General features: G+C 34.5%; 1 protein-coding gene across 3 annotated transcripts in view; it reads right to left on the bottom strand.

Moving 5' to 3' along the window:
- The window catches only part of foxp2 (forkhead box P2), a 279,829-nt gene that overhangs the window by 43,259 nt on the left and 222,617 nt on the right, over window positions 1–13,953 (bottom strand). For all 3 annotated transcript variants that reach the window (XM_069903848.1, XM_069903849.1, XM_069903850.1), the window contains exons 8-9: window positions 5,279–5,366; window positions 3,325–3,408 (exon numbers count right to left, since the gene is read on the bottom strand). In XM_069903848.1, the coding sequence (XP_069759949.1) occupies window positions 3,325–3,408; window positions 5,279–5,366 (172 nt within the window). The remainder of the gene's footprint in view (window positions 1–3,324; window positions 3,409–5,278; window positions 5,367–13,953) is intronic.

Here is a 13,953-nt window from a genome sequence, read left to right as displayed (position 1 = left end):
AGAAAATGAATGCAAGTTATTTAACAGGGTGTCCTTCAACTACTCCTACCAATAAAAGTCCATCGTCCATTATTGAAAAACTCACGTCACCGCTCTTATATTTACCACACATCCATTGTCATAAAGAGCGTCTAATTAAGAAAATGTACACTCACCCACTGTGAAAAGATTTCTGCCAAATTCTTAAGTGATGCTCTTAATGGCTAATTTGTAGTCATTTTCAATCTATTCTGAAGGGTAATTTCTCGATCTGGGAAAACCGTAATGTTATTTGTCACTGCACAAAACTACAAAATCAGGAATTGTGCAGGAAATTGCAACTAACTCTCAATGATTCAGTCACAGCTGTTGTTTTAAATGTTGTGTGTTCATCTATTGATAAACACCTTCTTCATTTGGAGTAGATTATGCATTTAACATTGATTGATCCTACTTTGTGGATTTGTTTTACACATTTAGAGAGTAGAAGAATTTGTCAAAGAAACAAAAAATAACATATGCCAGCTAATTGTTCTGCATTCTTGGGCAGCAGCCAGGAGAAGCACACTGGCAGCCTAATAACAGTGCCTGCCACCCTGAAGGCATTCCCAACTGCATCTGTTCCCAATAAACCACAAACTGTTTTATTTCACTGTTACCCACAGCTTGATGTGAGAAATCCAGTTATGTTTATACTGTATATAATTTTCACAGTGACTCAACTACTGTAGCTATTAAATAAACAAACAAGACTATATTAAAAAAAGAACATTCATATCAGCTTTACCCACATCATCTACATATTGTAGTTAGAAATATTTAACACAGCTATTTCTTTGACGCATTCTTCTAATCATCTTCCTATTAATGTTTGATTGCGAGTGCACTTAACTAACAGGGTTGTTGAATAAAACAGAGCAGTTTGATTAAGGTCTTTTTTTTAACAAAAAACATTGCAAATTAACTAGCTTGTGAAAAATAAATAAATGTTTTCAAAAATAAAATCCACAATTTTGTACACAAAACAACTTGCAATTATAACACTTTGTAAAATCGCCATCATTATATCTTCTGTGCTTATGTTTACAGGGTTATGATAATTTATTTTATCATCCAGTAATAACAAGCAGAACGTGTTTGCAGGATGGCAGCCGTGTTCTGATAAAATGGAATTTATTAAAGATAAATAAGAAAAAGCATGTAAAAGCTGGGATGAGCACTTAGCTACCTCAACTCATCTGAATATATTCAAGGTTGGGTGAAACTCATTATTCAGGACTTACAGCCTTGATAACTTTGATTTTCATCCATCCATAGCATGGCCAAAAGGTACCATTTAATGAAGTACCATCCAGAGAGTAAATGGGGTCATATAATAGACAGTGCAGTTGCACCTTGTGTTCATGTACTGATAGCTGTTAAGGGTGCAGTGATGAACCAACAGAGCTCATTTTGCCTTGGTAATAAATTCATTCTATTAATATTTATCAAATGTATGGGCTGTCTCAACTGAGCCACTGCATATGAGGACATAAATCAGTGCTATCATGTCAATTATGGAGCTCTTTTTGTGCCGTATATACATTTTAGAGTTCTTTTTGTATACTGTTCTCCTTTTCAATCATTCAAAGGCTAACAGTGCCATGTAATACATTCTAGAGAGCACAAGTGTCCAGTGGGAAGAGGAAAAGATTGTCGTTTCAGTTCAACTTACTCATCGAAAAATTCCCTATTAATTACCCATCATCAAATGCAATTAGTAGTTCTTTCATGTGTGCTTTATGCAATGGTAGTACTTGAGTTTACATTATTCAAGTTCCATTTTAGAATATAAGCTGAAAATCTTTTATTAGTGCAGATCTTACCACACTGCCGGACTTTTTTACAAATTTACTAATTGCATAATTTATTTATAAAAAATCCTGATGGATTTACTCAAAAAGAATTTTATCTTTAAATGTTAGTGATGAATGCAATATGGAATAAGAAGTGATCAGCGTATTTATTCATCTAAAATAAACCAAGTTGTTTTCAAATGAGATTGCCCACCCCCACTTTAATTAAGATGCAACCAAATTCTTCATGAACGTTAGAAAGTGGGATTATTGATCGCTCAAGTAATTTGTGACTCCATAGTTCTATGGCTGAGTATTCAAACTCACAACCAGAAGGTCACGAGTTAAGAGTCCCTGAGCTGTCCGCCACTTGAATATTGAGGAATTACCAGTTTTCAGTTGGGTTACATGATAAAGAAACACAGAAAATCAATGTGCTTTATTTCAATTGTGTGTGTGTGGGGGGGGGGGGGGGGGGCGGGAGGGAGGGGGGTAAACATGGCCTAGTTGCATTATGTGCATTGCATCCCTCTGTTAATCAATTACAAGGCGCTGTTGATCATGGTCATGAGAAATCTTATCCTCTGCACTGTCCCGGTCCTCACATGCACATGAACTTGTGAGGAACAACCTTTCTATGTGGAACAAAGCAAGGAGAAAGAGTTAAGAATGATTCAGTTTGGCAAAACACAGATCATTTCCATGCAGGAATTGCAACAATATTGTATATGTGTTTTCCCCCTAAATGTCCAATGCAGATTTCCAATGGAATGTAAGTCCCTTCTCACCAAACCAATTCTACCATATAGTATTTAACTGATGGTGAATTTCTTTAAGGCAGGGGTTGGGAGTGGCAGTGATGAGTTTAAAGTGACACTTAAACATCTCTGAAAGTAACAAAGCATTTTCAAAGTTTAAAGTTCAAATAATCATGATTTACATTTTGATTTTAGCATCCCATATGACATATTAAAAGCGTAAAAGTCTTATCGGTGTGATTTAATTTTATTTCCTTTATAAACCAGGATAATCACAAGATCTTTAATTTCAACAGTTCATACAAGGGTTGCTTCAAAACAAAATACTTCAGATACTATTTTGATAGGCTGTAGATTCCAGTTCTTCACCTTTAAGTAACTCCTTTCAAAGCCTTGCCAGTAATGACACAGCTATATGGCAGTGCAATTGATGCCCAATAAAAATTCTCTTCGCTGGCGAAGTGTATTTGTAAATCCATCAAAATAAAATGTTCTAACATTTCAACGGTCATCTCAGGTCAGTTATTTGTCACAAGTGAAGTATATTACTTTGTCAGAATTGAACGCCGGATGTCCATTTTATTTCTACAAAAAAGCTATCTGCTAACATTTTTCATAACCACACATAATCCTTAAGTATTGGCATACCATTTTATATGGAAACTGTCAAGACAATTGTTTATTTTTATGGTGGGTAATAGTTATTAAATGGTGTGATCCTTGTTCAATCAATTGTTGTATATTAAACTTACAGGTTTTGGACATGGCTTTGGATCAGAGGGTCTCATGTGGAGGTGGGTCATCATTGCCTGAAGACGTTCACGTTCTTTAGAAAGCTGTATTGAACAAACAGAAAATAAATCTCTTTCAACATACCTTTAAAATGATTTTGACAGCATGAATCTCTAATTCACAATAGGATCAGATTGTTTTATCAGCTATTTTTTAAAAAAAAGAACAACTCCATATGAAATTTTTGTGTTTAAGCCTCCCTTGTGTTAAAAGGTCATGGGAAAACAAATAACACTTTATCTTTTTGTCAATAGAAGAATTTAGGTCATAGATGTTGCAGCAGTAACAAGATACCAAGAGCACAAATAAGTAGGCCCTTGGTGTCCTGATAAAGTCCTGTGGACACTGTTAGGAATGGACTGAAGTCAGCAGCTGGAAAGAAGTGAAGAGTTCTCAGACCTCTATACCTGCTAGAATCATCTACACACTTCATCCTCTCCCTCTGAGGTCCAGTTACTGCCCTTGCAATCTGCCATCATCAATCTAATTCAAAAGAGTGACAGAGACCTGGCAGCGTGGTGCACTTAACTCCATCATGGAGTCTGGATCCACAATTGCACTCATTACAACTGACGGACTTAACATCAGGAGATTGTTTCTATCAGTCAGCTGGAGGGAAAGATATTAATTGGTTGCCCAGAATGCAGGATCACTGAAGATAGTTTCCTTGTGCTTTAAAATCATACACTAGACTGTTACATAAAATTCTCCTCTCCTACATCTACACATCAAATTACTTAAGTTAAATGAAACGAGCAAACAATAGGTAAAAAAATACATTTGATCCATTTCACTGGAAAGAAAGTGTCCTTTAATCCCGAGTACAGATTATATACAGGTGCATCAAGATACCAGCTGAAAGAGGTTTACAGTCTGAAAGAGAAATATTTTACAGAAAGAAAGGAAATGTGAGAACGGAAAGTGATCATCCAGTATTGTTCTCAGATATCTTCTCATAGTTGGCTGGGGTCCTGAAAGAAGGTTTTCTAGACACCTTCTTTGCCACTAAATAATGTTGTTCAGAAGTGATTGTAGGTGAGGTTTTCTTAACAATGACTTGATGGTGACGGTGTGGGGAGTGGAATGCTAGTTACCTTAAAATAATCCTTTATTATATATTGATCTCTGGTTTTACCTAGACATTATGCCACAATTGAATCTGGAATTTTCAAGAACTATACTATAGTAAATGTCTAAAAATCCAGATGCCAGTAATTTGGATCTCCTATGAATCTGGACTCTCAAACTTTTTAAATTTAGCCATTTTTTTTTGTGTGTGCTGGCGTAAGCGCCACAGATGTACAGTGTTAGCAAGTGACCATGCTTAATACAGGTAATTTCAACTCAAAGAAATTTATTTGTATACTGTATTTTCTTTTACAATGTTCATTTTTAAAACATAATTTCAAGCATTACACAGTCTTTTTTGTAGTAAAAAAAAATTGTGCTGACTTTATTTTTCTTTAAAACTGATCATTTTGATAAATGAAGTGTGCTGTATTTGCCAATGAATAAACTATCAAAATTTACCTGTTCAGCTCTTCTTTATTCCTCCTTAAATTTGAATTTTAAAAGTACTACCGAGAATCCATAAATTTGGACTGACCCAAACCAGTCCGGAGTTTAGGACTTTTATTGTATTGTATTTTTTAAAACACCCAACCCCAACCAACCAATTTTCCCCTGCAACCACTGCAACCGTGTCTGCCTGTCCCGCATCGGACTTGTCAGCCACAAACGAGCCTGCAGCCAACGTGGACATTTACCCCCTCCATAAATCTTCGTCCGCGAAGCCAAGCCAAAGAAAGAGAAATAATACATGAATTGCAAGAGGTTGAACAAAGGCACAAAAGAAAGAGATGAAATATTTAATTTGAAATGTTTAGTGTGTACAAAACTATCCAACCCGTTTACCTGAATTTCCAACTGTTGCACAACCTGCATTTGAACCCGACATTGTGCAGTACTCCTGTCATCTAATGCATGCTCATTATTAAGGTGCCTGTAAGTGGAAAATATGCATCAGACTGTTTGGTGAAGCACAATTGTTATTTTTGTAACTCTATTAGACATGATAATAAGCAATGTTACGGTCAAATGATACAGCATATGACATTACAAGAGACTGTGGATCGGCTTTTATTTGATCAGCGATAACACTGAATGGGCATTTTGGCAAAATGTTGGTTCTTTAACGAGATCTCAAAAGGACAAGGATAATATTAATCACAAGAAGAAAAGGAATGACCAACACACACTCAGACCTATTTTGTCAAATCATCGAGCCCAACATCAGAAAACATAAAATGTTATGACGCAGGAAGAGGCAATTCAAAATAGCAAGGTAATCAGTCCCTGTCACCCTTCACTTTACTCATAGCTCTGCAATCTTTTTTCCTCCTTTGAGTTTCACACTGTTATGCCTGGCAGTAATTATAACAAGGGTTGATATACATTTCCATAACTTTTAAGAAATACTAGCACAGACAATTCACGCCTACAGTGAGGAATGGGAACTCACAGAGAGGACATTGTGTGAAATCACAGGAGCACAGCTGTACCACGCTATCCAATAATTTTAATCGGCAGAAAATCACAGACATATGCTCTGTAATTTCATACAATGGGCTTCCCAACACAGTGGCCAGCAGCAAATCAACCAAAATTCCAGTGTAAACATTCTATGTCACCAGACACAAACCCTTGACTCCAGTTCAAGCATACGTTTGTGAGAGAGAGAAATTTGCTACATTTCATTTCCGCACATTTATTCATTTCATTAGTCATCAAAATGTCAAAGGAAATAATTTCCACACCCTGTTTGAATGATCTCCAACTGAAAGCATATTTTAACATTTCATTTGAATTTCCATGTTGGCATTCCATGAAATGTTTCTTGGTCTATTTTGGTAAAACTCAACCAATTGTTCATAAGAAATACTAATCTTCCATATTTGAACATACGGTTTACAGAACAAAGTTATTGTTTTGATTTTAATACTATTATTTTACTATTGTCAAACTTAGTAATTAAACTGCTGCCTCAATTTATCTAATCCTAACAGGGTAGAAGTAATTTAGACAACAATTATCTGCAGAAATATAATTACTCCTCAGTCTCAGCAAGTTTAATTTTTTTTCTAAATTTATACGTACAGCATGGTTACAGGGCTATCGGGTTCTTAAGGTGGAGTTCCCCAAATACACTAAATAACCAACAGTCCCTGTGCGTTATTGATGGGCAGGAAGAAACCGGAGGAAACCCACACAGACAAGGGGGAGAACATTCAAACTCCTACAGACAGCGGCGGTTTCGAACTTGGGTTGCTGCCGCTGTAATAGGTGTCTGAACTTTTTTTTTCAGATTATTGATTTGCATGAAGCCTCAAGTATGGAGCATTTAATTAAAACACAAGTGACAACTTTACCTTTAAATTACCATTTGTGGTAATTTCATTTAAAATATTGAAACATGAAATCCTTAGCAATGTTATATAAATTACCAAAGGGAAACCGCCATTTATTCCAATTAGCCCACATTATCCTCCACGTGAAAAGTGATCCTGATTCCATTCAGAATGTCCAACAGTTTAAAAATGATCAAAACTAGTGCACGATACTTTTCAGTAATACCATATTCTTATAATTAGTTAGTAAATAAATGACAAAAGTTTGAACAGCAAAATTATATTCCAAATCTGCATTTAGATATTTTATTGCCCTTGCATCATTTTCTGAACAGATTAACCAAAAATCAGTGGTAGAATTGAAAAATAATCAATGCTTGTCTTTGTGCTTCTCCATTAAAGTTTTTCAACCTTTGAAAGTTTTCAAATGCTGTAGCATTTTTAATATTTGGATTGATATCAGGGCATTATGTACAAAAACACAATGGGCACTTGGTGGACAATACCACTGATTTCAGGAAAATTAAAGTTAACAAGATATAATTTGTAAAGCCTACTGAGTTAGGGAATAAAAAAGCTGTGGTAAAAGGAAGCAAGGGCTGTTCAGACCCAAAAGTTTCTTGTCAATGAGAATATTTTACTGAGTATTCCTACACATTTAAAGATAAAGCCTGCCGATCTAGCGAAAAAGATATATGCACCAGATGCAAAAAAAATGTTTTAAAATAAAATCCTTAAATCTCATGTGTAAGGATTCCTCTGCAGTAATAATCTCCTTCCTTTGTACAACAAAAAAAAATAGATAATACATATAAATCAGCAAAGATCACCATGGTAAAAGAAACAGCAAGGACAAGTAAATATGTTTGAATTAAATAGCAAAGAACTGAGAGTACTACTAAACCAACATTCAGGTAGAAAACAGACTTGCTTGAAGAAAATGCAATCTTTAAAAAGAATGTTATTGAAATTTCTCCGCTCTTCTTAATAGAGTTTAGAAGCATTATCTTAGCTTTTATACACTGTGCTCTCAAGCTCTCATACTATGAGTTCGTATGTTGTAACACTTTTCAAGATGTATTTGTATTTAAATGACAATGCTTCCCAGTGCTACGAAGCTGAGCCATGAAGACTAGGAAGGTCCCAGGTCAATCCATGGTCTGTATGATGTGAGCTGATTCAGGCCAAGGTTAAAATTGAACCTTGGTTAAGGAGCAGAAAATCAGCCAGGTTTCTCTTTTCCAATTACAACACTTTTGAAGGTAAGGACTGTTGATGTCAGAGGAGGAAAAGATTGGACATCCAAATTCCTCTGTACCAACACCCCTGTTCAAGGTGCACACGTTGATATTTGTCATATAAATCTAACTCCTGCAAAAGAAAGAGACTGAATATAAACAACTCCAGTTTGTTAAATTAGGCCCATCCTTAGAAAATATGCAGCCTTCACATTTTCCAAATCTGCAAATCTTAATGAATAATTAAAATATAATAAAACAAAAATACCCTTCAACGGCAGTTGTAGAAAATTGCAGTTAGCTAACCCATTACTGTTCTGCAACCACTGCAAGCGTGAAAATAGTTATCGGCATTGCCCGTCAACCTAGACTATATAACAATGACATCTGCTCACGTTTGTTAACATCACTACAAAGAACAAAGCTGAAAATAGTGGCAATGCTACACCACAGCCAGAGCCTTGGTTCAATTTTCAATGGAAATCAAAAGATTTAAATTCCAATACAAGCCTTCTTGCGTTAAATGAAAGCAAAAAGGGAAGGTCTTTGCAAAGTTACGTGAGGCAATGCCTCTCTGTCGAAATTATTATTGATGACAAATTCACAAAGCACCCTTAAAATGACATAGAATTTGGAAATGCCAAAGCTGCCACTTTCCTTTCTGTAATTATAGGCTAGCTTGCAGCCCTCTTATTATTTAAAATATAAACTCTGTCAAATCAATGAACACGCAATATTCCATGCATTTTTTCTGCTACATCGGCTGTCTCCTTTCCTTGCTATTGTTTACCAGCAATGCACAAAATATTAGTCTCAGACTTAATTATGCCAATCACTCTTGCAAAATTGGACACAATCAAAGAAAAGGTATTAAATAAACCTCTGCAATAATAAATCAAGAGATCTTTCGGAGATTTAAATTATTAACCTATTTATTTATGATTATTTTATACAGAAATGATGACTCTCTTTCATGCTTTAGTAACCACTTCAGGTCAGACATATCGCTCCCTCACAAATTCTCTGTGATTTATATAACAAGAATGAGATAAGCTGAAAAATGATAGGATTGGTGGATTTTTTTTTCAGTCTGTACTTAATTGCTGTTTCAAAATGCATATGCAAAGGGACATTTCATTAATCATTTAATCACATCCCTAGCAGGAAGTTAGACCTAATGTTGCAAATACCCTTTTCATTTCAATACCCCATAATACTATCGTATGCACTTGATATATTGCATATGTCATAAATTATAGCTGCTTCAAAACGACCAAGTGGATTGTTATCCCCATAGATGCTTGTTACAAATCCTTTATTAAGTTTTTTACTTATTGCCAGTTCTATTTCACGGCTTTATTCCGGTCTCCAATAACAGCTATTTCCAATGTCAAAGGTCTATAAATTACCCATGCAATCTCTAACACCATTTCACAGACCCGTTCTACTTCTACTGGTCTGCTAACAAGGCGATTACACACAAATTACTGAATGCCTATGAAATATTTAAGTGCATCCTACTTTGCTATGCATTAATAAGAGGAAAGCAGTCTCTGGAATTCTGGTTAGCTGAAGTCCCTAATGTCCCCTAATGAGCCTCTTACAGTGACTTTAGTTCAAATACAGAGGTGAAGGAAAAATGCAAAGGGTGCCTTCAAAAAGCCAGCACTGTACAAACATTCCATGAGCTAGCTCTAATTTATGGGTCACTTTATAGGTATATTGATTTTTGTTTTCAAAATGGAATAAATGATGTGGTTGTCTACCATTCAGTAAAGGAATATGAAAGCCTTTTGCTGGATGCTTGATTCAGCTAGACCTGAAGCTTAAGTGTGAAACTTGAATATGATTAGCATACCAACTTATTCACATTATTAATTAAAACACTTTTGAAGCTGTACAGTAAAGCATAAAAAATCCAATCTTTTTTTTAATGACTATCTTTTAAAAGGATTATTGGTCTTGATATACAGAATCTATAAGAAGTTATGATTGATTCATATTGAAACTATGATAATCTAACATATATTATAAAATGATTTTCACTATTTAATTCAACATCCTGTTAATCACATTAGAATTTTATCATGTTTTGTTTCTTAACACCTTTAGTTCTGTGCATTCCTCATTCACATAAGAGAATTAACTATATATTTTTTTATAAATTGTTAAACTAATTCCCTTGGAAGGCATCTTCAAAAATACAAAACAAAATCAGGTTATTAGTTGACTCACTAATTCTGGTACACATTTGTTCAAAAGAAAATAAGGAATACTTTTTGGTTTCTTCAAGACCAATCAGTTTGCGTAAATCTAATTTAAAGCATTCTAATGTACACTAGAACTTCAAAAACACTAGTAGAATATTTTCCAATAGCATGAATTTTAATTCAAAGCAGCTGGATACCTGGCATAGCAACATTCTAGCTTAGAATTAGATAAATGCACAAAAGTTAGCAAACAAAGCAATTCTATTAATAGATCCATTGAATACATTCTTATGGAATAAATCTTTTTAGCTGCAAAATTTCTGAAGGAAATTTCTTCATGCATTGCTGTTTGGGATCCAAAGTACACCCAGTCACTTTTTCTATTAGATTGAAAATATCTCTATGTAAAGAATTATTTAGGTTTCCAGCAAGTACTGTTAAAACTGCTGAAAAAAATAAATATTTCCAAGATATCTCTGAACATTTTTTTTCCTTTGGATCTTGCAATAATATCATCTTAAAATATGTCCAAATGGTTGAATTTTTCTGGGACTGCAGTGCTAATGGAATAACTTATACAAGGCATTTGAATCACACACAAAAAGTAGAATAGTGTCCATTCCATTTCTAATTTATATATTTTGCTAGTTCAAAATCATAGGTTCTGGTCAGTTCCAGTTGATGAAGATGTCATGCTAAACTTCAGCATCTTCAAAGGAAGGACTCTTTCTCTTTACATTTATCCCTGAACAATAGTCTTCTCACTGATACATCATCTTTGGCATAAAAGGCTTCTTCAGACACTAACAATGTTATCTTCATAAGATTAAAATAGTATCCTTCTTTGTACTGTGTATTGCATGTTGGCAGGAAACAGAAAAATCTTAATTGACTTTCTTTATAGAACCTTTTTTTTCTGGGACATATTTTAAAATATGTCCAAATGGTTGAATTTTTCTGGTACTGCAGTACTAATGGAATAAGTTATACAAGGCATTTGAATCAAGCACAAAAAGGAGAATAGTGTCCATTCCAAAATATTTTTAAACCATTCGAATGAGTTACAGACAAAATATATCAATCTTCCAAATTTTCCAAGTTCTACCATTTAATGGCATATCTCATCAGCTAACAACAAAAATGCACTGTTAAATATTGTCAAGATCCCATTAACCTTTTACGCAGTAATGGCAAAATGGTTAGCTTCTATCATCACAACTTAATGCATTGAATCTGAAGTGTATACTGACAAATCTTTGTCAGGGCTTAACTTGCACAAATGTTTATTTTTAAAATGTTTTAAACTTTAGACATATAGCACTGTAACAGGTTAGTTCGGCCCTATGAGTCCATGCTGACCAAATTACACTCCATTTACCTACATCCGAGTACGCTTTTGAAGGGTGGGATGAAACCGACGCCCCCCGGAGAAACCCCCACTGGGAGAACATACAAATTCCTTACAGAAAGCACAGGATTCGAACCCTGGCCCCGTCCTGATTACTGGCGCTGTAAAGGTGTTGCGCTAACCGCTACACCATCCGTGCCACCCATATTATTATTTAACTGTTCATGTGACTCTTTTACAAATAAAGTGAATTAATTTGAGCCTCATCACAAGTGTTTCCGACTCTTAACCAGGGCGTAGTTTTATAATCCTGAAATGGTCTTGTCACACTAGGGGGCAGTAATCAGCTCTGGCTCCTTTACTTTCAATCAGTACGAAGTATAGTACATCTAAAAATGCAGATAATGACACAGTTGAAAGTGTTAAAAGGTCACACAATAACACACAACATTATTGAGTCAAATGACTCCAATTATATCATTAAATTGAAAACAAGACAAAAACACGACTTAGTTTTATGATTGATTCGGTTTATATCATACTTTCATTAATACACTAGCCAGCAAACACACCTCTTCAGCACTGTAAAGATAAAAATCCATTCAATTCCTCAAATGTTATTCTTCACTTCACCCAAAATCCACTCTATTATCACAGAAGCAAGACAGCAGCAGTGTTTTCTACTGTAATCCCTTTCCAAATGCTTTTGTGTAACAGTCTTTTAAGAGAAAAACTGTAAACTGCTTCTTAGTTGAGAGAAGTTCTACTTCAGCACCCAGACAAGATTCCCATAGAAATTTCCATCAGTCAACTAGGTGAATCCACAACATTGGCCTGGATAGGTTTTTTATTCCAATAGTAAGCATGCTTTATTAATTTTTTTATTGTAGTACCGTATACTGGCATTAACTCTATTGCAAACCAGTAGTGAGCTTTCTTTCCTTTTATGAGGATATGCGTTTAGATTAGGAATGCTCTAAGGCCCAACCACCTTAATGACTTAACTGCTATTCTGACTTACATATAACATGCTTGGGAAGCTACAGCCTTTAATTCTGTTTTTCACTATAAAGTTAATGGATTGGAAAACAGTGCATCTCTTAACTAAGAAGTATTTAATAGAAATCTAAATCTGTTTTCAAGAAAAAAAATGTAATTGTCAATAATCTATATTGTGCATTTGAGTTAATGTTATAACATGTCTGTGAGCAGCAGGTCATCATCTGAGGATCAAAGCATCCACTTTTACTATAATAGGATTTCTGAAATTTTGCACTGAAGTCTATTTACAATTATAAAACAGAATGGTCCAGTGATTCTAAAGAACACTTTTGTAAATACAGCTATAAAGCAAAAATGGATCTAATTTCGAACAATGTTTAATGTGCTGACATCACACTATTTTGTATATTGATTCTTGAAGTGTACCTTTTAATTTACTATTTATGGTGCTGTTTTAACTATTTAGAGATATATATGGTAATTTAATTATGCATTTTATACAATATTATTTTCTATTATTAATTTTATTCTTCTCAAACATAAATTTAGATCAAATTTTAACTCTTATATTGAAACAAAATAATTGGAATATCTTAATAAAACACTGAAGTTATGTCGATCATTAAAATCTTCACAGGTAAAAACAATACACCACAAATAAATAGCTTTATTCTTACTCATTGCTCTTGAAGGAGATTTTAACAACAATTTACTCAACAAAACGTCTAAAATGTTGGCTAATATTGCAACAATAAGAAAGAAACCTGATTTTTTATCTATCACAAACAGAATCTGGTATAACTTAGTAAAAATATGATCAAGTACCGATGCAACACAATGTTTTTTTTTGTTGACCATTATCTCTGCATCTTATTTTTGGATCAATGGCTTTTCTAGTTTTTCTTTCTTGATGCTGAACTCCTTTGCCACACACTGCAGCCTACAGTATTGTCAACACATCTTCTTTGATGCTTCTGCTAACATCTTGGCAACAAAGCAATGCAATTACAAATGAGCTAATTAACTAAATTGTTGATGGAGCATGAACAGTTCATTCACCCTGTTAGTTGCACCATGACAACAAGGGATTCTCAAATTGTGAAGTTACTCATCTATACAAACTGCCTACAACCAAGAGCTGAGAGAGAGAACAAGAACGAACAATCCAGAAGTCTCTGTCAGCAAGCTGTTGTAGTTGTACATTGATTTTAATTGCACTGTCCATTTTCAGAACCGTGGGCAGTTTTAAATTTGCACTTTCCCTGTGTACTTCAATCATTAAAGTTTGCTGGTAGGATTAATTTTTATTTATTCTGCTGCAATTCAGAAGGAAAATTGATCAGATGCCAGTTTTTGTTTTCAAAAATCAAATTCTGAGCAAGTT

This window comes from Narcine bancroftii, chromosome 11 (assembly GCF_036971445.1).
Source record: "Narcine bancroftii isolate sNarBan1 chromosome 11, sNarBan1.hap1, whole genome shotgun sequence".
In the NCBI taxonomy this organism is placed as follows: Eukaryota; Metazoa; Chordata; class Chondrichthyes; order Torpediniformes; family Narcinidae; genus Narcine; species Narcine bancroftii.
The sequence above is the reverse complement of the archived record's forward strand: the minus strand, read 5'-3'. Positions and strand labels throughout refer to the sequence as shown.